Here is a 27361-nt window from a genome sequence, read left to right on the forward strand (position 1 = left end):
GGATATGCACGGAGTGATTGGATGTTTGGGGAGCAATGGGAAAGGTGAGGAAGACTGGGGCAAGGAAAAAGGAGGAGAGGTTGGAGGCTGACGAATGCAGAGCATGTTACTAGTGCTGTGTCCAGAACTGTGTCAGAGTTGTTTGTGTTCCCTTAGTTACAGAACAATATTTGATTCATACTTTCTCAGAGTACAGCCGGAACCATTCAGCCCATTGTGTGTGTGCCATTTGTTTGAACTGCCATCCATTTAGTTCACTCCCTGCTTCATCACCAGTGCCCTGCATTTTATTTTTAGTTTCCATCTGCCCAAATATCTTCTGAAAGTTTATTATTCAGTTTATTTCTGACACTTCTTGGTCAGTGCATTCCGGGTCATTGTAACTTGTTGAATTAAAAGAAGCTTTTTATTTGTCATTTAGATTAACTTGCTAATCACCTTAATTTGGTATCCTCTGGTTACTTACCCTCCTGTTTCTCCTTATTTATTATATCAAAACCCTTTCTAATTTTGAACAGCTCGATCAACTTTTCCTAAATATTCCCTTCTCTGGGGAATACATTCCCAACTTCTACCACGCAACAGAAGTCCTTCATCCCTGGGACTGTTCAAATAAGACTTCTGTGCACCTTCAAGGCATTGAGACTCATTTGGTGATGTATTGTTGAGTGTGCATTGTGTAACGATGTTTTTAAACACTTCTATTGATAGCACAGTGCCAGCCAATGAGTTGAAGGTGGATGGAGTGTGTGGGAGAGATCTGGGGAGTGTGTGGGAGAGATCTGGAGAGTGGATGGGTGGGGGAAGAAGAGTGGGGGAATTGGAGAGAGAAAGAAATGCAGAATGGACCAAGGAGAATGAGGATGAGCAGATTGGAAGGAAGCTGAGGGGTGACGAGACTCAGGGGAAAGGGGTCTGAAGTAGAGAGGGGCAGGGTGGGGGAAAGGGCTGAGGAAGAGGGTGTGGGCAACATCATGTCTGTGTACGTTTGTATCAAATCTGTGCCACAGAGTCCTGGTCTCTGATCGTCTGAGACCTTCTTGTCATTGGACCAAGGCTTCTCTGTGTTATGTCCGTGTGGTAGCCATTGTGCAATGGCCATCCCATGTTAAAGAATTCATGCATAGGCGTCTCCCAGTGCGTGGAAGCAAGTCCTCCTCTTTTGGTTAAGAAGCGGATGATTTTTTTTAATTTCAAAAGCAAACTTTATTCATGAAAATATATGCAAGGAATACAATATAATCAGTAGATTCTTTCTGTACATTCATTGTGCCATCAAACCACTATATCATATTTACTATGTACCAATGCCACATATGTTTCATTTTCGAACAGAACACATCCATGAAGTGTCTGAGAGTCTATTTTATGGGGCCCAGCCCTTCAGTGTCCAGTGATGACCGGAGCCTAGACTGTGGTCCTTCCCCACAGAGCCTTTGCAGTTGCTGCACTGAGCTTGCTCCTGAACTCTGGACATACCAGTCAAGACGAAGATGGTTCTTATTGTAGTGGTTTTGATACAGCTATATGTATGGCTTGTTGGGCTATTTCAGGGGGCACTTAAGACTCGACCTCCTTCTGTGGGCTTGGACTCTCAAATAGGCCCAACAGGAGAAGGATGGCATTTTTTAATAACAAGTCTTGTAGCTTCATGATCACACTGACAGATACTACTTTATGCCATAAATTCTAGATTATTTAAATTCCCCAGCTGCTGATTTGAGCTCGTCTTCAGATTATTAGTCCAGGCCTTTAGATTACTACTTTGGAAATATACAGTATTTTTGTTAGAGCTGTGAACTGAGGGAATTGAACATAGAAAGGCTTCATATTCCAGTCAACCTTGTAGCACTTAGGATCACCATGTCCTTGATTTTGAAGTGGGTGCACCACAATACAGAATGTTACCGGGGCCTAGAGGAGTTCCTAAATGCAGTTTTGTCTGAAGATGACTGAGGAGGGATATTATTGAGGAGTTTAGACATTGAGCATAAGAAAATAGGAGCAGGATAAGGCCATTCGGCCCCTCAAACCTGTCCTGCTATTCAAAATGATCATGGTTGATCTGCCCCAGACATCATCTCTTCTTTTGTCCCAGTTCCCCATTAAAAAGATTTGATAAGGTAGATGGAGAGAAATGATTTCCTTTGATGACGGGTCTGGAACAAAAGGGTGTGGCTGTTAATTTCAATCCAAGCCATTCAGGAATGAAATGGGGAAACAGTTAACACAAAGGGGAGTGGAAATCCAGAAATAATGGTAGATCTCAAGATTGAGTTTAGTAATTTTGTTTGGTTTGGTGAAATTGTCAAAAGGCAAATAAGTATTGATCAATCATGATCTCATTAAATAGCAGAAAAGAGCTGAATGGCCTGCTCCTATCCCAGTGTTCCTACAATTAGACCTACAGTGTCCTTTGCTTAAAGAATGGAACTCCAGCACCCTGGTATGGTACTTTGCGTCTCATTCAGGAGAGGAGAGAGGGAACGTTCCATCCATGTTGTGGTCACTCCACCTGCAATGGCCACTGCCTGTATAAGAGGGACCTTGGTGGTTAGCACCAGTGAGATCAATAGGTTTTTGAGACAATGTTATGAGCTTCGGATGCATTAAACTAATGGCTCTCTCTCCCTTGCTTTACACCTCACCCTTTTTTTCTTTTTTCTCATGTGTTTTTGCATTCTCATCTTTGCTTATCTTGCTTATTCTCATTGATACCCCCTCACGCCTACCCTTGCTCGTGTGTCCCCACGCTTGCACACCCCCTTGCTCGTGCCTCCTCCTCACTTGTGGCTCCTGCCCATCCACGCTTACAGCTTCCCCACCCCTCCACCCCCCGTCACCACTCACACCCTGCTGTGCGATTTAGTCTTCAGATTTTCTCCCTCCCTCTCCATCCTTACCATTATTGTTCCTTCCTTTTCTGGTTACCCTGCCGACAAGAGTGGAATGTTGTGCATCATTGATTGACCATGTGATTTTCTTTATTGTAGGAGAGTCAGGAGGAGGATGAGTCTGCTGTCATCGAGAAGATTCTGGCTCAGCGAACCTTGCAGAAGGAGGTGAGGCATGACCTGCAGTGAAATATGCTTAAAGGGAGAAATGACAGACAGGGCAGTGCTCCACTTAGTTTATTAGTTTACAAACTTTTCCTGTTTGATCTTCTGACAGAAGATTACAGTTTACCACTAAAGTGAACTTAAATCCATTATGATTTTACTAACTTGTTGGCACAGGAATGGACAGCTGGGTGCTGGTTCTAAGTTGGATTATTATGTGTTTCCAGTTTTGTCTAGGAAATAATGCTCTGCTTGTTCCACTGCCTCAAAACAGGAGTGTGAAACTGCATAGATAGTGGAAGGCTTTGGGGAAACCATAGAGTGATTTGATAATGAGTTTAAGAATCTAGGAAAACATTTTTTTAAACTTTCTTGGGATGTGGACATAAATATAGGGCCAATATGTTTGGACCATTCTGATTATCTTTGAACTGAGTGGCTTGCGAAGAGTTCTCTTCCTGTAGAGAAATGCTTGGACTCCACTGGCTAATTGAGCATGGTGACTGGGTGGGGATCTTTAACATAATAGACTTTTTTAGGGTAGGTGTGGAGAAGATACTTCCACTCTGGGATGACCAGAAAGAGCAGCCATAAAAACCACAGGAGTTCAGGATAAATTTCTGTCTCAAGTATAGTGAGAATATGAATCTCAGTGCCACAGCTGAAAGTGAGTAGCAGAAATGCTGATGAACGCACAGTGGAGAAACGAATAGAAGGACAAGCTGATGGAGTAAATGCTGTGGGGTGGAAGGAGATTTGTGTGGATCATAAACATTGGCAAAGACAGTTTAAACCTAATGATCTGTTTATGTGCTGCAAATTTTGTGTAAGTGTGCAACCAAGAACTTAGTGCATGGAGTGCTTATCACAGTATTATCATAGCATGGGGCAGTCGGTGGATTGGGCACAAATTTCATTGCTGCTGGGATATTCTTGCCCTAGTTTGCCAACATCTTGGATCACCCTGTGTATTATCTCCTTTTGATATGGTGACCATTCTCGTCCAGTCACACTCCTGTGAAACACCTGTAGGATATATGGTGCAGAAACAGGCCATTTAGCCCAGCCAGTCTATGTCGTGTGTGCTCCACCAGAACCTTCTCCCACCTTCAGCTAAATCCGTCGGCATTATCCTCCATTCCCATCTCCCTCATGTGATTGTCTAGCCTCCCCTTAAATGTATCGATTTGCTCGTTTCAACCATCCCCTCTGGTGATGAGTTCCACATTTTCACCATTCTTTTGGAAGAAGAAATTTCTTCTGAACTCCTTGCGGATTTCGAGATGAAATTTCTGAAGTTAAACGAGTTACGTAGTAACAAGTTGTTGAAGGTTCGCTGGGATGACATTGGTGGTGGATGGAATTGCAGGATGTGCCAATTGATATGAACACAATATGAATGGGGAGTGGGATTTGGCGAGGAGGACTCGGGTTGTACTCATAACAATAACGAATCTAATAGAAATGGTCATATGAAAGGGCATGAGGCAAAGCTGAGATTCTTTTCATTGCTTATTGATTCGACATTCAGGTGAATAATTTCATAGTAGGGTGAGTACAGAAGGAATTGGTATTGTAAAGAGTGCCTTGCTACTAGTTCAGTGTCAAGTAAATTATGATATTTCATAGATAATTAGTTAACCACTTCTATGAAAAATAATAGAGGGTTACGAGTAAAGCTAATCAGTGTAGAACTCTGAAGTGGGATGACAGGAACAGGCCAGGTATTGCCTATATTGAAATCTCTGATACTGTGAAATAGTTTGCTGAGCACTGAGTGAACAATTAAACAACTTGTTTCACCTTCCTTGACGTTGGTTGTTTTGTGTTTCAACAGACCCCTGGTGGGAGCGTGCAGGAGGTGGAAGAATTCTATGTCAAATACAGGAACTAGTAAGTATTATGAGTATTTTCCTCCCCAGATTGTGTTGCGCTGAGGCTCTTCCACAATTGGCACCAGGTTTGGCTTGGGCATCTTGCCTTCGGTCCTCATCAGGAAGCCTGGCCCAACTTGGTCTTCCCCCCATGTCAGAAATTTGTGATGTGGTGACCCACTCTAGATCCGAAAAGTAAAATCCAGAGCCCCTTAAATAAAATGTTTATCAGGGGACTGGAGCTTGCTGTTTAATGAGGAAGAGAGGGTGGTATTTGGCAGATAAGATCAAAATGGAGCAGAAGGACTTTGTTGCAAAACTATTCTGTAGCCTGTGTGCAAATGATGCTGAGATCCTTGAATTTTATGGCATAGAAAATGTCAATTTGTTTGCTGCTTTTCATGCTACGTATTTGACACGGGAGAAATTTGCAGCCTGATGAAAGGAGTTATCAGGCACTCGCACAGTGGGCTGAATGGCCACCTTCTGTGTTTTAGACTTCTCTGATCTCCAGAAGTCCCATTCTTTTTTCCCTGCTCCCTTTTAATTGTTTCCTTTTCAATGTATTCCTCTTTTTAAAAGTTAATGCAGATTCTGCCTGTACTGCTGTTTCATGCCATAATAGCCCTTCATATGAAAATATTTCTGAAGCCAGTAGGTGATTGTTGGACTGAGGAGAGGTGAAGGATGGCAGGAGGAGGGGGTGATGCTGATAATGGGAAAAATTTCCTGCAGTCTGCCCTATCTATACCCCTAATCCTTTTATTTATCTCACTCATGTCCCCTTTAACTTCCTCTGTTCCAGGGAGAACAGACCTAGCCTCTCCACTCTCTCCTCATAACTGAACTGCTCCACTTCTATTTGTTTTTCAACAAGAACTCAGTACAACATGTCTTTATGTTTCAGCTCGTACCTGCACTGCAAATGGGCCACAGTGGAGGAGCTGCAGAAGGATAAAAGGATTCACCAGAAGATCAAACGTTTCAGGGCCAAGCAGGCTCAGATGAAGAACCTTTTTGTTGAGGTAAAGGGCCTCTGTTGACCTGTGACACAGAAGCGCTGGCTGGTTGTGGCCTGCACCCAGGAGCACTTTCCCCTATTTCGCCCCAACCCACAGCTCATGCTCTTAAAAATCCTGCCCCATATCTACCTGTGCCCTCACTACCAGGCCTGTTGGTCACCGATGCCCTTCCCTCCCACATTGGGACACTGGCAAACTCGATGTACTGGATGGGGTGAAGATGGCATGGTCAATTCTTGGGTAACTGTGGTACTGGACTATTGACATATTTTAACAAAGTTTACATAGTGCATTTTCTGTCTTCTCTACAGCCTGATGAGGAGCCCTTTAATCCAGATTATATAGAGGTTGACCGGATCCTGGATGTAGCGCATACGATAGACTCTGAAACATCAGAGGTGAGTGACTTCCTGGTACTTGGAAGGTTGAGAAGAAATCCAGTAAATGTGTTGGAATGGTAAAGGGGATTGATATGGTAGATGGAAACTCTTCATGAAATCCAAAAAAAATCTTCAAATCAGAGCTGGGTCATTCATGAGTACAATCAGAAAGCACTTCTTCACAGAAGCAACCCCCAAAGGTCTGTGTACTGGGGGAGTCAATTGAAGCTTTTAAGGCAAAGATTGGCAGCCTTTTGTTAGGTGAAGCCATCAAGGGATGTGGAGTAAATGTAGGTCCGCCATGAACTAACTGAATAATGCAACAGAGTTGAGGGGCTGAATGGTTTCCTAAATGACTGAGCTGAGTGATTTCTACAAGTCCTTCTTCAACACTCTGGTAGTCTGACTAAAGGAACATGCTGGGTATTAGGTGATAACCAGCAGAGTAGACCAGAGGTAGAATGGGCTGGAGTTTCCTTAACAATGAACTGCTCGAGGGGATATTGAGTATTGGGATTCTGTGTCGATCCTTCTTCCTTTGTTCCCACTGAAGGGAAACTACCTTGAACTGCAGTTCTTTCTATTAGTTTGCACCCTGTCTCCAGTCTTCAGTCATACGTTAATGGAGCTGAAATCATAGCCTTTCCATGATAGAATCCCATTCTAGGTCTTAACAATTCACCGTGTGAACAAGTTTTCTTTTCCAAGTACCCTCTGGTCACTGCCCTGTGCCTTAATTTGCTTTATCACAATCCCTCATGACTTTAAACACCTCAGTCACACATTTTCTGCTCTAAGAACAACATTCCTAGCTTCTCGTTTCCTAATATCCCATACTTCCGAGACTATTCTAGGATATCTTCTCTGCATCCTCACTAAGAACTCGAGATCCTTCCTGCCTTGTGTTACCTTCAGAATTTGAACACCTGCTCCTATTGGAACCAAAGCTTATAAAAGGCTTTGGATATTATTTGTTTTTGTGCTGTGTTGCTAAAATCAAGAATCCAATATGCATTTCTGAAAGGTTTTTAGTATTGTCACCTTCAAATGTTGCTGTGCCTACACTCTTGGATCCCTCTGTTTCCACAATCCCTTTAAAATTGTACTGTTTAATTCATTTTTTTGTTCTCGTTTTCCCACCAAAATGAATTACTTCCCATTTCTCTGCATTAACTTTCCTCTGCCATGTGTCCGTCCATTTCACCAAACTGCTTCTGATTTTCTGAAATCAATTACTATCCTCCTCACTGCTTTCCACATTTCAGCTATGCATCATATATGACTTTTAAAATCATATTAAGTGTAGGTTGTTCAGTGTGTATGAAAAACATTTAAAAGTTTATGGCAATTATACTGTTCCCTAAACCCTTCCTATGCTACCACTAGCATGCTTCTTAAAACCCAACTTCTTGACCAAGCTTTGTGTCACTCCTTCCTAGATTTTACTTGACTCAGTACTCGTTGCATCCCTGAAGCACCTTGGGACGTTCTTTCATGGTGAAGGTGCTGTAGAATTGCAAGTTTCTGTTGTTTTACTTCTCCTTATTCCTTGCTCTTTAGATTTTAACATGTTGTACAAAGTAATAAAAAATAGCCTTGTCATTGGGAGTAATTGTTCAGTTTTGGCATTGCAGTTCCTGAAATGAGAGCTTGGGTTTGCTGCGTAGGTTCACCCGAATGATATTGATGCTGAAAGTCAATTAAGATGACAGTTCTGTAGAATCTTGTTTGTGTATCCATGATTGAAGATGAAATTTGATGGATGATCGAATGGAGGTGTTTAAAATGATGAGATTCAATTTGATTTTCTTTCTGGGGTGAATCCAGAGCAGCGAGGATAATCACAAAGTTAGACCTGGATCGACAGAGATGAAATAAAAGCACGTTTTGGCGTGGTAGAAATCAAGCCTCACTGTGAAAAGGCTGCAGATGCTTGTGCCAATTTAAATTCTCAAGATCGAGATTGATAGATTTTTTTGGGGTAAAGATTTTGAGGGCTATGGATGAAGATGGCTGAATGGAGCTGCAGTACAGATCTGAATGGATCTGGTAATATCATAGAGCGTTTGGCACTGTTTAATATTTGACGATCTGTTTCCCAAGCCTGTGACTCATTACTTGGTGAAGTGGTGCTCCCTACCCTATGAAGAAAGCACTTGGGAGCTGGTGGAAGACATCGACCCAGCAAAGATACAGGAATATGAGGACTTGCAGATCGTGCCTGAAATCACGCACGTGGTAATGACATTTGGCTTGTTTGTGTGCACGTATCATTGTCAACTAATGAAAGCTGTATAAAACATCAACAACTTATTAAAATTAAGGAGGTCTCTCGTTTAAGCATCAGGAAGGTAATCTGTGCAAACTAGCTTGAACAGTGAATTCCATGGCTGAATTTGAAAGTTAATTTATTTAATCAGGAAGCACAGATAGATGAAGTGTACATTTCTGTCTGAAGTCTGTACTGTAAAGAAGGCTAATTATTCATTCTAATTCAGGGTCAATAGAGAGGAAGGAGCAGTGACTCCTCTCTCCCCACATCCTCCCAACCCCACTGTTGGATGTCCTACCTCATATCTTGGTCTGTGTGGAGTCATTGGTAGAGATTGATTGCTGGGATGAGAGATCAGCTGCAGAGTGGTTGCCTCGTGACTAACGGTGGTTTCTGGCCATTTAATTCACCTGTGGTTCCTGTGTCCCCTTGGTTCATGCCCTGGTTGTGAAACCAAGGATGAGAATTGTACTTTTATATATTGTGTCGCTGTTAAGTGACAGAGTTGTGGGGATTAGTGTTTAAACTCTGCTGGGAAGCCAACCCAGGAACAGAGGGAAGATGTGCTGCTCACATCCTTCTGGTCACTTTCAGCTGTTCCCTTTACTTGAAATAGGAACGACCTCCTGCTGAAACATGGAAAAAACTGGAGCTGTCGCGGCCATACAAAGCGGACAATAAACTCAGGGAATACCAGCTGGAGGGAATGAACTGGCTGCTCTTTAACTGGTACAACAGGTGAGCATATGGTTTCTGATGACCTTCCTGGATGGAATCTCGTGCTTGCTCTCTCACTTTCTTTCTTACTGTGTTTTCTCTCACCCTCAGCTGCGCTCTCTCCTCTTTCCACTGCTGCCCCTTCCTTCCTCTGTTACCCACCTCTCTCCCCTCTTAATGAAACCAGGTCTTTCTGTGCTTAGGAGTGAATCTCTAAGTGTCTGCTCCTGTCAAAGGTTTCCACTTTTCTCATTTATTTATTCAAAAGTGATGTTGCTGTACAAAACCCTACACCCTCAGCAGTTGTGCTTGTTTTATTTTGCTCCCTCACATGAAGGCAGGATGCCCTTCCAAGTAAATAAAGTACAATAGAAGGTACTGGAAATGTGAAGTAGACGTGTGTATTGCTTGGTGGGTCAGACGATGTCTGAGAAGAAAAGTTAATGTTTCTGATGCGCCCAAACCTGAATTATCTCTCGTCGTTTCTCCATGTAAGGTGACTGACCATCACATGGTGGATGCCAGCTGAATGATTCTGGGCTTTGTGTTGAAATTGTCTCTGGTTATTATTTCCTTTAAGACATTCACAGAAAAAAAAATAACTGCAGATACTGAAAATCTGAAATAAAGACAGAAACTGCTGGAAACACTCAGCAGGTCGGGTAGCATCTGGGGAAAGAGAAACCGAGTAATATTTCAGGTCTGGGACCCTTTGTCAGAACTGGGAAAGAGGGAAAAACAAGTTAGTTTTCAGTTGCAGACATGGTGGGGGAGGGATGGGTAAAACAAAGGGAATATCCTCGTAGGGTGAGACCAAATGGGTTAATGAGGCAGTGAGAAGCTTCTCCATCTGTGTTGTGTCTGCTCCTATTGTAGATGTTCCCTCTATATCACCCACCCTTTCCCCTGTCTACAACTGAAGACATGCTTGTTTTCTCACCCAGTTCTGATGAAGGGTCCTTGACCTGAAACTACAACTCCGCTTTGCTCCTCATTGATGAGACTGAGTGCTCCCAGCATTATTCTCTTCTTGTTTTGGGTTTCTGGCACCTGTAGATTTTCACTCTACTTTTCTTTGAGGAGATCAGCTGCTGAAATTGTCTTGTAAATTTCTTAGATCGATTGTCTTTTTGTAATAATTGAAGAAAGAGTTTGATGCATCTATGCTTGTAGTTTTTATTCTGGGAGTTAAGGTGGCAAAGTTGCATTAATTTCCTACTAGTAACAGTGCTGAGTGTAAGTGTTATATTACAAGTCAGCAGAGCTGTTGTCATACAGTGGACTGGAAGGTTTGCTTCTCTGAAGGACACCAGTAAATCCATTTCCATGATGATACAAGTCTCAAATAACTAGATTGGTTAAATTACGATGGGAAGTTCATCACTCCACAGTTGTACTGAGGGGACGAACTATATATAGGATGGTTTTATTAGAAAATGAGAGGTTATTGAAATTTATCTTTGGAGCAAAGAATAAATGTCATATATGTCCCCTCAGTGCCCATGGGAAGTGTACAGGTGGCCCCTTGGTGCCCATGGGGAGTGTACAGGTGCCCATGGGGAGTGTACAGGTGGCCCCTCGGTGCCCATGGGAAGTGTACAGGTGCCCATGGGAAGTGTACAGGTGTCCCCTCGGTGCCCATGGGGAGTGTACAGGTGCCCATGGGGAGTGTACAGGTGGCCCCTCGGTGCCCATGGGGAGTGTACAGGTGCCCATGGGGAGTGTACAGGTGGCCCCTCGGTGCCCATGGGGAGTGTACAGGTGCCCATGGGGAGTGTACAGGTGTCCCCTCGGTGCCTATGGGAAGTGTACAGGTGCCCATGGGAAGTGTACAAGTGTCCCCTTGGTGCCCATTGGAAGTGTACAGGTGTCCCCTCAGTGCCCATGGGAAGTGTACTGGTGTCCATGGGAAGTGTACAGGGGTCCCTCAATGCTGTTTGGTTGCCATGTCCTCCCATAGTAGAGATTGAGTTCCTTGTGTGATGTAACAGTGTAACACTTAACGTAAAATTTGCATTTTAAAACATGCTTGCTTGGTAGCTAAGTGATGTGAGGAGATCAGTTTTAAAGGGGCAGTAGGTGCTGCACTGATAGCAGGGCCTTCAGTGCACCTATCCAATAGGGAAGGGAGAATATATCAGGACTCCCGTCACCAGACTCAGCGAGTAGGGGGAAACCTGTTGCGATGAGCACCCTCCCTCAGTAGCTCCATTTGTCTACCACCAGCATGTTCTGTCTCAGCACCGTGCTGGCACCTGGTTGGATAGAAGGTAAGAAAGAAGCAAACTAGTTTGGGAGGAGAGGGGAAGGAAAGATTGTTCTTCCGACCAGTTGTAATTGATCACAGAATTCTCAGTGTGGTGCATCTCCTATTCCGCTTGGTTTGTAGCTCTGGCGCTCTGGGTCACCCCCTTCCTCTATCCCCCTGGCTCTGTGGGTTCCAGCCCCCTGGCGCTCCGTGTCTCTTTCTACCTCTGTCTTTCTCTTAATTCCCACTGTTGCAATTATTTTCCCTCCCCGCTTATAAGTTTTTGAAAATTTATATTTTTCAGAAAAAATTGCATCCTGGCGGATGAAATGGGTCTGGGGAAGACAATCCAATCAATTACATTTCTGTATGAAATATACTTGATGGGAATCCGGGGCCCTTTCCTCATTATTGCACCTCTCTCCACAATAGCCAACTGGGAGCGGGAGTTTCGCACGTGGACGGAGGTAAATGTCATCGTGTACCACGGCAGTCAGATCAGTCGGCAGATGATTCACCAGTATGAAATGCACTACAAGGACGCAGAGGTGAGACTTTCAGTCCCGTGGCTGGGTGGCCACAGAAGTTCAGTGGTTTCTCTGCACAAGCATAGTCTTTTTTACTGAAACATAATCCTGTTTGTAAATAAAAGGGAAATGTATAAACACTGGAAATCTGAAATAGAAATGCACAGGAAACTTTGAAATGTTAATGTTTTGGGCCAAAACACAATTTCAAAATTTATGAACATGTTGTACATTTCTGGAACTTTCTGCTGGTATTTATGTTTACCAAGCGCTGTCAAACTCAGTCTGAGACCTGTGAAGTTCTTAATTCTCACGACCCTCATGACAAAAGAAGTCTTTGTATCAGCCACTCTGAAATTCCCAATAATTTGGGAAGAGTTATGTACAGGGCAGAAGACTGCATTTTGCTACTGGGAAAGAGTTCATATTTGTCTTCAACAGAAAAGCAAGATTAGCTTGGTTGAATCTTTGAAGCAGCATTTGCGCTGTGTTATTCACGGAAGGAGGGCTGTTGGCGATAAGAACATAGAACAGGAATAATTCTGGCATTCCAGTGTGTGATGCTGGGTCACTGTACATTGTGTCGATGCCAAACTACACATTTGCTGGTTTTTGACTGCCTTCTCATGACTGTTGGCAGCATCAGCTCAGGATATTATTGACTGTGAATATAGCTGGCTTTTCTTTTCACTGAATGGGCCGAAATTTAATGAATCTGTATCCTCGCTACAGTAGAGTTGTAGACTTGTAGAGCTGGCTGTGGGGTCTAAAGACAGAAGGGGGCAGGATTGGTGGGTTTGCCTATCAGCTGTAGCTCAGCGATCAGCAGACTTGCCAGTCTGAGTGTATTCAAATCCTACTTGACAGAAGTTTTGACCGGAAGCCCACACAGTTGCACTGGAGAGTGCTGTGGGAGTGTGACACATTTGAGGGGCAGTATGGAGGGAATGCACTCAGGGAGTTCCGTATTGTCAGAGGGGCTTCTCTGAAGGGGCGCAGTACTGAGGGGAGTATTGCACCAGTGGGTCGGGTGGTACTGGGAGCTGCACTGTCAGAAGTACCGAGGTGCTACACTCAGGTGCTGATGCTGAGGAAGTGCTTCACCAGCCTGTTTGCTGCCAGGTGGATGTAGAGCAGGAATTATCCCTGGCATCTGAGGCCAGTACTTATCATTCAGTCCACAACATTTTAAACAAAAATAGCAAATTATCCTGTCGCTTTTTGGTAACTAGCTGTAGGCAAAATTGGCATTCCTGCATTTCAACCGTGACCACATTTCAGAAGATCCTCATTGGCTGAAATCATTTTGGGGATTCTGTGATCGTGAAAGGCACTGTGGAAAGCCAAGTCCTTTACTTTTTACTGTAGCTAGCTCAGCACTCAGATCCTGGCTAATGTGTCTTCATTGTTTATTTCTGAATCTTGCAGGGCGTTCCCATCCAGGGAATCTTCAAGTTCAATGCAATAATTACCACCTTTGAAATGATCTTGGCTGACTGTCCTGAGCTGCGAAAAATCCAATGGAGTTGTGTGATCATCGATGAGGCCCATAGACTGAAGAACAGGAACTGTAAACTGCTGGAGGGTCTTAAGCTCATGGCTCTGGTGAGGATACTGATGACCTTTTGACCGTCAGATGAAGGGCAAACTCAAAGAGCAATGAAGTAGAACACGGCCATTCAGTTAGATCGTGACGGACCTGTCCCCTTCCTGGGTTGCCAATCAAGGAGAGATGGAATAGATTTGTAGTGATTGAGAGGTAATGGAGATAGAGAGATTGAATAGCCTTTATTCTTTGGAATTTTAGGAGAATGAAAAATATTGGAATGTAAATTTTTTAGGCAACTTGTTGGATTTTGAGAAGCTGTTTCTTCTGGCTGGGGAGTCTAGAATTAAGAGGTTTTATCTTAAGATAAAGGGTTGATCATTTGGATCTGAGGTGAGAAGTGTCTTCCTGCAGAGGGTTGTGAACCCTTGGTACACTCTCCCTCCAGATGCTCAGTCTATTCAAGGCGGAAATAGACTTATGGTTACTTAGAAGATCAAAAAATGTGGTGATTGGATAGGAAAATAGATATTGTGATTGAGGATTGGCTGCAATCTTACTGAATGGTGAAGCCAACTCCCGAGGCTGTATGGCCTGCTCCTAGATCTTGTGATGCATTCATCAAGTCCAGCTAACCTGTGGGCTGAAGAACCTATAGATGTGGGCACCTCAAGGTCAGGAGCACAGTCCAGAGGTTTGTCCAGCCTTCTTTGAGATTGGTGAATGGTGAGAGCTCCATGTATAGAGAAACAACAGTGTGGGTCATTGACAGTGAGGCGTTCAGAGGGAGCTGCAGGATTTGGGAGAGTGAGGGGCAGTAGAAAGCCAATGAGATCTTGGCGATATTGAGAGTGGTGGAGTGTGAAGGAAAGAGGAAAGGGTAGTGGGGAGAGGGCAAAGGGGATGGCGAGGTGGGGGTGAGGGATGGAATGGAAAGACAAGGCATTCAGAAAAGGTTAGTGGGGTTTGGCAGTGCATGGGGAAAGAAGTGGATGGATTTGAAGACTGGAGTGGATAAGGAGCTTTTTGCTGCATTGTGATCAGGAACTTGGTGTACCACACACAGATTAAAATTCCTCCTGTCCATGTGATTGAGATTTAATCAAGTTTTTCACAAAAGGTTTGGTGAGCCGGGTTCATCTGTACTCCCACACCCATGTGCTGTGTTTTATTTATTCACTTCCAGGATCTGGGCATCAGGGGCAAGGCCAGAATTTATTGCCTATCCCTAACAGCCCATGAGAAGGTGGTGGGGAGCTGCTGCCTTGAACCACTGAGGTCTTCCTGGTACCTCAGACTTCAGGCTGAGATGTGACCGCTTGGTGGTCTGGGGACCGTGATGTTCTTCTCAGTGAGAGGCATGTTCTTTGACCCTGGGATCCTTTGGTGTGGGGTGGAGGGGTGAGGACGTCATCAGTTCTGAGGAACTCACCTTGCAGAATTTGCTGCAGTAGTTTTTAGTTATTTATGGAGGAAGGGCATTGCTGGCAAGGGCAGTGTTTATTGCCTATTCCTAATTGTTTTTGAGAAGATGGGAGTAAGTCACCTTGAAGCACTGCAGTTCTCTAGGTGAAGATGCTTCCACAGTGCCTTTGCGAAAAGGAGGAAGTTCCAGGATTTGGACTTAATGACGGCGAAGGAGCAGAAAGTCAGGATAGTGGGCGAATTGGAAGGGAACTGCAGGTTAGGGTGTTCCCATGTGGCTGCTTCTGTCCCTTCAGGTAGTAGAGGTTGGGTTTGGGAGCTGGGGTGGTATCCTTCATGGAATGATACAGAATTGAAGATGGCTACTTGGCTTATTGTATTTTTGCTGGCTGATTGGTAGAGGTGTCCAGTTATTCCCACTCCCAGCTATGGCCCTGTTTTTGTGCTGTAGTTGTTTTGTAATATATCCATTTTGTGTTGCATATTCCATTCCTGGCTTTGGGTAATGTTGGCTGCCGCTGCAGTGTAATCCTGAAGGAACATTGCATTGCCAGAGGTTACATTCATTGTGTCACGCATGAATGCCGGACTGGAGCTTTGAAGAACCTCCTATCATTATCTAAAGAGAGGGTCTCCTGGTAGATGTTCCCTGTACCCGGAAACCTCAATCATTGTCCACTCAACTTGTTATTCCTCATGTTACTGGCCTTTTGCATGAAGTTGCATCATCTACCAAACAGAATATAATTGCTGCTTTAACTCGGTATAGACCATAATACTAAGTATCACCTTGCATTTAAGTAGCATCTTTAAAGGAGTCAGACATCCTAAGGTGCTTCACAACGGGGAGCTAAGTTTTGTGCCTTGAAGTGGGGGGGAGGGGAGGTGGAAGGTTTTAAGGAAGGAATTCCAGAGCTGAAAGGATAATCAGCACTTGTGGAGTTGGTACAATTGGGCATGGTCACATGGCCGAATAAGAGTAGTGGAGAGTTGTTGGACTGGAAGAAATTACAAATAAAGAGAGGGGTGAGCTGTGGAGTGATTTGTAAATGAGGGTGAAAGTTTTAAAATTAATATTACTGGACCAGAAGCCAGCGTAGGTCACAAAACACAGAGAGTGGGTAGTACGTGGGAAATAATGTCTCTAATAACTTTGTTTTTGGCAGGTACAAGGTGGGACTAACCTGCAGGGTGTTGGTCAGGTCAAGTGACAAAGGCCTGGATAAGGTGGAAAATAATTACTTTGTCAAAATCTGAGTCACTTAATTTGGAGCTAAGGGGATATTTTAATGTGCTAAAAAAATTGTAAAACACAAGCTCTGCTGAGAATGTTTGACAGCATCTGAGATCTCCTTTATATCCTATAAACAATCAGTCTAATAATTAAGAAGCAGCAAATTAGGTGAAACCTGGGTGGCTTTGAGAGCTAAATCCTATCCCAGGGGTCGTCACCAGGTGTTCTGTTTATGTCAGACATTAGAAATCATTAGGATTGAGTAAATTAACCCCTTGGCATGCTCTCTAACTTAGATTCAACGCTTCTGGAGTGTCAGTCATTCAGAAATTGTCGGTGTTTAATCTTCAGCTCTGGATGAATTTTCTTTAAGAAGAAAACTAATTAATCAAATCTGAGTGGAGATTTACAGCACAAATATTATGATGTAGGAGTGTTCCTTTGCCTTGGTATCACACACACTAAGTTGCATTCGCTGCCCCTCTCACCTGTCCTAACTTTCTTGCTGTTTTTTTTTCTCCTTTCCTAATTTAGGAACATAAAGTTCTTCTGACCGGAACCCCTTTGCAGAATACAGTGGAAGAGCTTTTCAGCTTGTTAAATTTTCTTGAACCCGTTCACTTTCCTTCTGAGTCCACCTTCATGGAGGAGTTTGGAGACCTGAAGACTGATGAGCAGGTATGCAAGATCTAGCTGTGGTTGTTGTTGACCATTATCCTTGTTTGCAAGGGCAAGAACAGAAGGCAGCCGTCAGCCCTTCACTGGCTCTCAGTCAGTTAGATCATGAGTGATTTGTATCTGAACTTGCCTGACCTACCTTGGTTTTGTTCCTTAAAGATCATAAATCCATTAGTCAGTTTACTCCTCAGCTCAGCGGGTTATTGCTAATGTGCACTGTCATTTTCCCTCCTTTCTCCTAGATACATTGATCTAAATCCATGCATTCTGTGTACCTTCACTGTGTTTGAATCAAATTTCTTTACACACTCTGTTTCCCATTCTTTCTCCCAGAATTTCCTTGTTGCTGCCTTTTAAGACTTAATTATTGCTGTAAACCAGTATATACTTCACGATTTAGTTTTCACTCCACTTTCCATTTAACTGTGACTGTAGCCTGGGCCATGCACTTTCATGTGGATTTCTCTGACCTTTCTGTTGCTGTTTGAAATTGTCTTCAGTCTTCCCAGTCTAAAATGTCAGCTGTTCTTTTGCTTTGCATTGATTTTGGAGTGGTTGGGCTTGGGGGAAATGAGGGTAATCCTTGGCCCCAAAAGATGTTATTGACTGGGTTGTAACAGAACCTTTCCCCCCGTGGTAGGTGAAGAAGCTGCAGGCAGTGCTGAAACCCATGATGCTTCGAAGACTGAAAGATGATGTGGAGAAAAATCTGGCTCCAAAGGAAGAGACCATCATTGAGGTGGAACTGACCAACATCCAGAAAAAGTACTACAGGGCCATCCTGGAGAGGAACTTCACTTTCTTGGCTAAAGGAGCTAACCAGGCTAACATGCCAAACCTGCTGAATACCATGATGGAACTGAGAAAATGCTGTAACCATCCCTACTTGATCAATGGTGAGTCCATGTATCAAGCTCAACTTCATGCTGTTAATGCCTCATCATTGCACCCAAATACCTCCTCAGCCTCCGCATGCCTCTTCCACCAAGATCTCTGACCCCCTCCACTTTTGGCCTTTCATCCATCAACATTTCATCACTCTCCCATCGGCAGCTATGCATCCATACAAGTAACCAAAACTCTCAATTTCCCTGCCTACACTTCTCTGCTTCTCCTTTAAGGCTGTCCTTAAAATATACATCCAATCCTTTTGTCACCTTCTCTAATATCTCATTAGGCAGCTTGGGGTCAGACTTTATTTGATAATGCTGTTGTGCATTGCTTTGGGTGCTTCTCTGTAAGTGTCTGGCTCTAAAGTGCAACCTGAATGTTTTGCATAAAATGTTGTGTCTTGGGACTGAAATCCGTGACTCCTGTAAAATCTGATTGATGGCCAGAGCAGACTTGATGGGCTGAAGGGTCTGTTTCCATGCTGGATCTCTTTGTGACTCTGTAACACTTTGTAACGTGGTCCATTCAGGCTCGCATCATATATGGCCATGTGGAACATTTGAGAATAGAGTGATCATTCCCCTGAAGTGCAGTGTGTGTTGCTTTACTGAGCTATACAAAATGGAATGCTCCAGGCTCAATCCTTAATTGGTGCCAATAGCTCACATCAGTGCCATCGTATCCTCAGCCATTGTAGCAAATGGTTCTACTTCCTGATTGACATTGACTTCCTGATTGGATCTTATGGTTAATGTGGATAAATGAGTTGGTATAGATGGATGCAATAGTTGGCATGGATGTATTAGGTGGATTGGCCTCCCCTGTGCTGTTTCCAAGTGTCAGGGACCTGTTTGCACCAATATTTTTGGCATAGTTAAAGAAGAAGGCACAAAATAGAGAGGCTAGCAGTTAGAAGCGGCTCTATTTTAGGAATTCTGGGGAAGATATGTGATGAAAATTTGACTTTTGATTCCTGCTAGGTGCTGAGGAGAAAATCCTGGATGAATTCCGTGAAGTGCACAATCCTGACGCTCCTCATTTTCAGCTGCAGGCCATGATTCAGGCAGCAGGAAAGTTGGTGCTGATCGACAAGCTGTTGCCTAAACTGATTGCTGGTGGGCACAAGGTGCTGATCTTCTCTCAGATGGTTCGCTGCCTGGATATACTTGAAGATTACCTCATCCACAGACGGTGAGCTGGGACAAGCTGCTTGTCTCCGTCAGCTGGAGCCAGGCCTTGCCTCTGTTATAGTCATTGCTTATTCATTTAAAGCTTGACGGATGTGAAAAATAATTTGAATGCCTAGTAGTTTGTTAAAAATGAATCCTTAAAATTTTTGATGGAGATGAAAAGAACACTTGATCCTATTCAGATGTTGCGATTGAAGTTTCCTTGCTTGCTCTTTGGCACTAATCCAAGTGAATCAAAGAGTCTAACCTTTCGTACTTGGCTTTTCTGGAGTGTTTGAGCTAGCTGGAAGAGGCATTTGATGGATCCTGTGTGAGTGGGCAGAAACAGTCTGACAGTGTATGTTGCTAGTAGACACTTGAACATCGCTGCTGGATGTTGGATGTGATATTGACCCATATAATCAAGAAATAGTAATACTTATCCATATCAGTTTGAATCAGAAATCTATCTGTTCTCATCAGCTTGCTACTCTTTTATGGTGGTAGGGACTGGGGAAGGCTGTTAAAGTAACTTCAAATGCACTATATATTGTAATTACTGGCTCCTTCGAGTGCTGGTCATGGAGAGAATGGATTTTAACTTCAACGAGCAACACACAAAAAGCTGGAGGAACTCAGCAGGTCATCTTCATCAAGGGTCTTGACCCAAAACGTCCACTGTCCATTTCCCTCCATAAATACTGCGTGACCCACTGAGTTGCTCCAGATTTCCAGCATCTGCAGTCTCTTGTGTCTCCATTTAACTACAGGGACGCGATATCTTCCCCATCAGTTGCTCCCAAACCCATGACCTCCCTTACCTAGAAAATCAAGGACACCAGGAGCTTGGGACTTCGAACACCTGTAGGTTCCCCAATAAGTTCCACCATCTGACTTGGAAATCTATCCCATTCTTCCACCATCACTGGCTGTAAGTCCTGCAGTCTGTTCTTACAGCATTTTCAGCACAGACAGCAAAAGGCTGCTCATGACTGTCTTATCAAGGGAAGGGCAGGATGGCCCTTAAAGTGCACCTTTCCAACAGCAACTGCACCCCACAAATGAGTTAGGGAAAAAGAAAAGGGAGTTGTGAATTGAGGGCATATTTTTTGGAAAATTTATGAATAGAATTTCAAAAAGCTTTCACTTGTAATTAGCTGAAAAGCCTCCTTTAATGCTCTTTAAGTTTTTATGTACAAACATACAGGTTCACGTGTTCAACCCTTGGTAATTTTTAAATGTTTTAGGTACACCTATGAGCGAATTGATGGCAGGGTAAGGGGGAACTTGAGACAGGCTGCGATCGATCGCTTCTCCAAACCTGACTCCGACCGCTTTGTATTTCTGCTGTGCACCAGAGCAGGAGGTCTTGGCATTAATCTTACTGCCGCTGACACTTGTATCATCTTTGATTCGGATTGGAACCCACAGAATGACCTGCAGGTGAGTCTTCCAGAGCGCTGCACAAGGAAAGTTCCTGTACCAGAGGAAAAGCTAATTGATCTGCCCCTAAACACTGCTCTCTGTTCTGTTGCTAATCCACTGCACTGAGTGCCTGTCGCATGCTCAGCACAGAGCTGCCTCTGCGTTTGAATTCTGAAATCCTATGGGGGTATCTGATGGATTTTATTGCAGTAAATTAGATGATGAGGCAGAAAGGCTAATTAAGAATTCTTTAAGCTATACAAGCAAAGGAGAAATAATGAGGTTTAATTGAGGGGTATAAAACTAGGAGAAATCTAGACAAACTAAACAGAAAGGATCCATGTCCTTTAGCAGCTGGGTCAGTGATTAGGAATTTAAAGTGATTAACAGGAAGATCAGGGGAGTTAAAGAAAAAAAAATAAGTCACCTATTGAGTCCCTGAATGGTAGTGGAGGCAGAAATCCTCGTCACTTGGATGAGTACTTGAAGAGCCACAAGCATCAGGACCATGGACACACACATGGGAATAACGTTGGCCACTTTTGGCTGGCATGGACAAAATGCTAGTGAAGGAGGACCTCTCTGTGCTATAAATTTCTGTTCTTTTTAATTTCAATAATTATAATTGGAGATGAAAAGGTATTACGTACATTTATTATTTAGGAGTGACCAGGCAAGTCATCGGTAATATGAATAGGGAAGGTTGTAAAAGTCAGAGGGGACAAGTGAAAGAATGGTGGCTGAATGACGCGAAGATTGGTCAACCTTAGAGTTCTCAGCTATTGGAAATCTTCCATCAGGAAACTGGGAACTGTCAGTGTCCAACAGAGAGCGAAGGGGCTGGAATTTGAGAGATGTTAATAAAGGGTGAGTGCTTTGTTCCTGCGCTGGTCTCACCTACAAGCTGTGGGGAAGTACCAGATGTTCTCCGTCTGACATCACTGAGGAACTTCTGAAGGAAATATAGATGTACTCACACCCAAGTGGTGTCTGGAGAGGCTGTAGATGGAGCCAAAAATGTAAGGTCACTTGTGTTCCCTTCACCCGAGCATTCCATGATCTGATTGCACTGCATCTTAGAGATTGCCTTAACCTTTCATCATTCCTAGGCTCAGGCTCGTTGTCATCGGATAGGGCAGAGCAAAGCCGTTCAAGTGTATCGCCTCATAACTCGTAACTCATACGAGCGGGAGATGTTTGACAAGGCCAGTCTCAAGCTGGGTCTAGACAGAGCTGTGCTGCAAGCAATGAATCGCAGAGGAAACACTAATGGGGTAAGGTGGTCTGGTGTATTTCTGAATCCATAGTTGTTGTACACTCTGCGTTGGATGGGTTGTGTTTTGTGAGGCGAGGGTGGCGATGATGCGAATTGGAAGGGTCTGCTGCATCAAATCCCAGCACGGCAGGTCAGGGGTGTTGCAGGCAACTGTAAAATAGAGGCAGTTATGTGTGGAAAAAGACATGTGTGGAATAACTGAGATATAACTACAGAAAAATCAGTGCTGGGAATGGCAGCATAGAACATACTTTGAAAAGTTCGAGAAGGAAATAAAGGAGTAAGTACATTACTTATTGCCAATAGCAGTGGGAAGAAAAAGGACACAGCTACAAGGGAGCCAAACACAGAATTTATTTGAATCAAGATAAAGGATCAATTGCACTAGTAGACACAATCTGCAAACCCTCTAATAATGGGAGAAAAGTAGAGCAAGAGGTAGGCAAACATATTAGGAATGGTGAGTTTCTACTGTGCTAACATTAAATTGAAAGAAAAGGTTGCAAAAGGATAAGGAAATGGAGTTCCTACAGACTCCTTTCTAACCCAGTCTATAAAATGCCCAACAAGGGAAGATTTGTTGTTAAGTATAGTTATAGGCAATGAACCAAAATGAGTGAAAAACAGGCAATTTTAAGCAACAGTGAGCATAATACAAAACAATTTAACATTATAACAGCAAAGGACATGATGGGTATGATGAGAACCAAGGTTTTAAATTGGAGAAAGACTGAGAAGAGAAATTGGGAAGATAAAATGGACAACAGTATTGACAAACAGCAATGGGAGATGGGGATCAACAGGGTGCAGGAAAATTATATTCTTCTTAAAGGAAAGAACAAACTAAAGACCCATGAAACTCCATGGAGACAATAAATAAGGGAACATCTGATAGAAGGAAGGGGGCATCCATTAACTACATAGACAGCAAGGAGTACTTAGTGGGAGCAAATACATAGATATTGAAGAGGAGTGAAAGAAACAATGAGGCACAGAGAAACTATGAAACTAAATTAAGGAGCATAAAACAGTGTAAGATATTTTACAGACACATTGGTAGAAAGAAAAGAAATCTGGGCTGAGAATAGGGCTGTTAAAGGAGAGAGGCAAGACAACACCACGTGTAATGAGAGGACAGTGCAGAAATATCAAATCCTCATTCAGCTTTGAAGTAGAACAAGTGGACGTGACATTGGATGATGGGATAAGTAAATGGTGTCGTGCTAGAGGACGAGTCGATAGCTGAAGTAGTGCCTACTTTTAAGAAGCATGGAATTGTAGGCGACAGCTTATCTCAGTGGTTGAGAAAATAATGGAATCCCTACCAAAGGGAAAAAAGAACATCAAGAAATGAGAAGTGCATGGTTACGACCAGGCAACATGATTTCAAAGGGGAAGGTCCTGCCTGAACTGCATTGTTGAAATTTCTGAAGAGGTTACAGAGAGAGTAGAGAATGGTAATATAGTAGATGTAATTTATTAAGGTTTTCCAAAGTTCTTTAGTAAAGTACTTACTAGTCGACCAGTAACATCAGAGGATGCAGGGTCCAGTCAAGTTGAGTTTATTGTCATATAAAAAAATATGGTGGGGTACAAGTACAATGAAAAACTTGCAGCAGCATCACAGACAAACAGCGGAATGGATCACCAGCTGGCTTACAGAAAGCATACAGTAGGAGTAAAGTGTAGATATTCACGAAGGAAGAGGGTGGGTGGTGCTGGGACTGCTGTTCAAAACTTGCATTAATGATGGAGATTCTGGAAGTGTTTGGGCTTGAGTGAGGGGCAAGAGTCAGTAATACAGAGGACTCCAACAAATTATGGAAGAACAATAATAAACTTGCAGAATGGACAAGTGATTGGCAGATGAAGTACGGTAGAGATAAGCATGAGATAGTATATTATGTTAGGAAGAATAGGGAATCAATTATTTTTTGAAAGATGCGATTCTTGGGAGTGAGGGGCGGCGGGGAGGAAGAGGGTAAGAAACAAAGGAATGACGGAGTACAAATCCTTCACACACTGTCCTATCAGACGTTCCCAGGCAGTGACAGCATGGATTAGATTCAGTGTGAATCAGGCATTGATTCATGAAAATCCACCTCCCCTGAAGTATATAACGCTGCCCATGTGTTTATAGTTTTGACGTAGTACTGTAGTACTGCTGACTCAGGTGGGCCGTTTAGTGGAAGAAGCTTATCCAACTTTTGGTTCTCTCAAGTGAAGGAAGAGAAATGAGGTGAATGGGGAAAGTCAGCTAATAAAAGTCAGTTTCCAGCAAAATCTGTGCAGGGTGTTCTGTACATCTCACCCACATCGCAGTCCACCCCTTTCCAGCTCGTTGTTTTGTTGGTCATGGCTGCTCTATATTGAAACAACTGTCAGTCTTATACTGTGTGCTGTCCTGTGCAGGTGCAGCCATTGTCTAAGATTGAAGTAGAGGATCTACTTCGTAAAGGAGCATATGGAGCCCTAATGGATGAGGAGGATGAAGGCTCAAAGTTTTGTGAAGAAGACATTGACCAGATCCTACTTCGTCGAACTCGCACTATCACCATTGAATCGGAAGGGAAGGGGTCCACTTTTGCAAAGGTTAGAAGCAACATTCCAGTGCAGCTTAATGGCTCCAACTCAGTGTGGCAACCAAGAGTTAATGGTTCACTGGCCAGGCATTTTGATTGCTTAGTAGAATAATTTAACTGCTCTATTACTGGATGGGGAAGGAAGAACAGAAGGATCACAATACCTTGTTTGCTGTTGGAATGAACGTTGATCAAATTCGGCTCTTTTAAGTAGTTGACTTCTTATTGCTAACTTCTTAACCGGTACTCTTTGGCACAGAGAGGGGAGCATTGGAAGGAAGCAATTAAACTGGTGCAGGCATGGTTGATTTTCCCCATTTAATTAATTATCATGAAATCTTAATACATCAGTGAACCTCAGCCAAGTTATTCAAGAGTAACCCACACAAATACAGTGACCCTTGGAGGAGGGAAGAATATACCTCATTGCTGACCTGGGTAACATGTGGGGCCACATGGTAATGCAGTCTCGCCTCAGCTCCTGTTCCTGAATGTCATGAGTTAATCTAGAATTGGTTTGAGATTTATTATTCAGTTGCATTGGTTCCATCTTAATTTAAAAATGTTCTTGAAGTACTAATTCCATATCTGCCTGAGCTTAGTGCATTTATTCAAGTTTGTTTACAGTGGTCTGCTAAACCCGTGCATTCACAGCCAGCCTACCAAGATCTGAGCAATCCTCTGACCGCCCTCTAAGGCTGTTTTCCAACTGTGTAATTTTAACATCACTGGCACATCCATTTAATACCTATGTCGGTTGCTTGAATTGTTTACAGCTCCTTAACAAGAACGCCTTTGGTACTCTGGTGTGATTTGTTTCTGCTTCAGGCCAGTTTTGTAGCTTCAGGCAATAGAACGGACATCTCCTTAGACGACCCCAACTTCTGGCAGAAATGGGCCAAAATTGCAGAGCTGGATATAGAGTCGAAGAATGGAAAAGTAAGTGTACGTGAGATACTTCCCTTGATCAGGTGTTCATACGTGTCATAATTTCAGAAGGTATTGATGACAGACACAAACTTCTGGCAGTGGGTGTGGTAACTGGCTGTGGCCAAGTTCCATCTGTTCCTACTTGATCCCCAGCCTAATGACTCACCTGGGGGTCTGTAATGGAGCTGCCCTTCCAGTTAGAACTGTTCAACCATGATCTTAATCATTGTCTCTCCTTGTGCTATGTACCAAGTAATGTGGACTGCACATCAGTGCAGTTGTACCGTCCTGTTTGAGTACTTCTGGCAAAGACCAGAGTGATAGGTGTGTGGTTATGTTTGCATAAATTGGAGTTTATGAAGTGTAAAGTTTAAAAAATTAGCTCTAGCAGCACTTACTTGTTGCATATTGCTTTGTTGAACCTTAATGAAGAGTCAGTGGAGATGGACGGAGTCAGTGCCTGGGAGATACTGATACTCTTCTCTGTGAATGTCTTGCACACAGGACAGCTTGGTCATCGACACACCACGTGTCAGGAAACAGACCAAACACTACAATTCGTTTGAGGATGATGAATTGATGGAGTTCTCTGAGCTTGACAGTGACAGTGAGGACAAACCTTCAAGGTCTCGTCGTCTCCACGACAAGACCCGTCGCTATCTCCGGGCAGAATGCTTTCGGGTGGAAAAGAACCTGTTGATATTTGGGTAAGTGTGTGATTTGGACTGGATTTATTGAATATAAACTGAACTGAGTTGGACCCTTGTGTTTCATTACTGCCTTACAGGACCTGGGACCATCCTACGTACTCCATAACCAATCAATCACTGTTGTAGTATTAGAAATCAGGTTGCCAATTTGCATGTGGTGAGTTCCCAGAAGCAGTAGTGATTGACCTAGTGCACAGGGGCAAACCTCATTTATCTTTGTGATAATGTCTTAAGATCTTTAATGTTGACTGGACAACCTGAGGGAGGGAGAGAGTTTGTTCAGGGAGGGGGAGCAGAAATCTACCCTGTGAAACAGGCTTTGATGCCTGGTGCTTCCAGTAAGCAAAGCAAATGTGACCAAGGTTCCTTACAGTGGACATCACAGATCAAGACTGCATCTGTACTGGCTCAACTATTTACCAATTTTTAACTAGCTGCAAGGTTTGAGCCACACCTATATGTATTAACACCACTCTCATGCTACACTGCAGAAAGGGTTTTAGATCCATTTACAAATATTCTTCATTGTGACAAATTGATGAGAGAAACATTCTGAGGGGAGCTTGATATGAGCTGCCTACCCCTGGCTTTCTCATGCAACTTTAACCCCCTTCCAAGGAGGGCCTGCTGCTGGGTTCAAGCTGCCAACCGTGAAAGCATGGAGACACGAGACTGCAGATGCCAGAACCTGGAGCAACACACAAGTTGCTGGGAGAACTCAGCAGGTCCATCAGCATCTGTGGAGGCAAAGAAATGGCCAAAGTTTTGGGTTGAGACCCTGTATCAGGACTGAGAGTGAGATGGAGGGGTGCGGCTGGTAGGTGATAGGTGGAAACAGATGAGGTGGGGGGGGATGGGTAGATGGGAGAAGGAAGTGTTAAGATAGAGGCTCACTTAGGTGATGAGTGGAAATAGAACATAGAAACATAGAACATTACACCACGATGTTGTGCCGACATTTTATCCTGCTCTATTATCTATCTAACCCTTCCACATTACCCTCCATTTCTCTATCATTAATGTGTGTATCTCTTAAATGTCCCCAATGTATCTGCCCCCACAACCTCTGCAGGCAGTGCGTTCCACGCACCCACCACTCTCTGTGTAAAGAACTGACACCCCTCCCCAACACCTTCCTCCAATCACCTTAAAATTATGCCCCCTCGTGTTAGCCATTGTCGCCCTGGGAAAAAGGTCTCTGACTGTTCACTTGATCTATGCCTCTTATCATCTTGTACACCTCTATCAAGTCACCTCTCATCCTCCTCCTCTCCAAAAAGAAAAGCCCTAGCTCACTCAACCTATCTTCATAAGACATGATCTCCAATCCAGGCAGCATCCTGGTAAATCTCCTCTGCAACCTGTCCAAAGCTTCCACATCCTTCCTGTAATGAGG

The 27361-nt window shown here is 43.5% G+C and overlaps 1 protein-coding gene across 9 annotated transcripts in view; it reads left to right on the top strand.

Moving 5' to 3' along the window:
* chd6 (chromodomain helicase DNA binding protein 6) overlaps positions 1 to 27361 on the top strand; it is a 162044-nt gene that overhangs the window by 89305 nt on the left and 45378 nt on the right. For 8 of the 9 annotated variants that reach the window (XM_052031323.1, XM_052031325.1, XM_052031326.1 and 5 more), the window contains 16 exons: positions 2994 to 3062; positions 4897 to 4952; positions 5841 to 5958; positions 6267 to 6353; positions 8439 to 8573; positions 9224 to 9345; positions 11877 to 12120; positions 13528 to 13704; positions 16839 to 16982; positions 17623 to 17878; positions 18854 to 19064; positions 20290 to 20485; positions 21577 to 21741; positions 24156 to 24335; positions 25154 to 25264; positions 25760 to 25962. In XM_052031323.1, coding sequence (XP_051887283.1) covers positions 2994 to 3062; positions 4897 to 4952; positions 5841 to 5958; positions 6267 to 6353; positions 8439 to 8573; positions 9224 to 9345; positions 11877 to 12120; positions 13528 to 13704; positions 16839 to 16982; positions 17623 to 17878; positions 18854 to 19064; positions 20290 to 20485; positions 21577 to 21741; positions 24156 to 24335; positions 25154 to 25264; positions 25760 to 25962 — 2474 coding nt within the window. Of the gene's footprint in view, positions 1 to 2993; positions 3063 to 4896; positions 4953 to 5840; positions 5959 to 6266; positions 6354 to 7774; positions 7839 to 8438; positions 8574 to 9223; positions 9346 to 11876; positions 12121 to 13527; positions 13705 to 16838; positions 16983 to 17622; positions 17879 to 18853; positions 19065 to 20289; positions 20486 to 21576; positions 21742 to 24155; positions 24336 to 25153; positions 25265 to 25759; positions 25963 to 27361 lie in introns of those variants that run through there. The other variant, XM_052031331.1, reaches the window with a different exon arrangement.

The sequence above is a fragment of the Pristis pectinata genome, chromosome 16 (genome assembly GCF_009764475.1).
Source record: "Pristis pectinata isolate sPriPec2 chromosome 16, sPriPec2.1.pri, whole genome shotgun sequence".
Lineage (NCBI taxonomy): Eukaryota > Metazoa > Chordata > Chondrichthyes > Rhinopristiformes > Pristidae > Pristis > Pristis pectinata.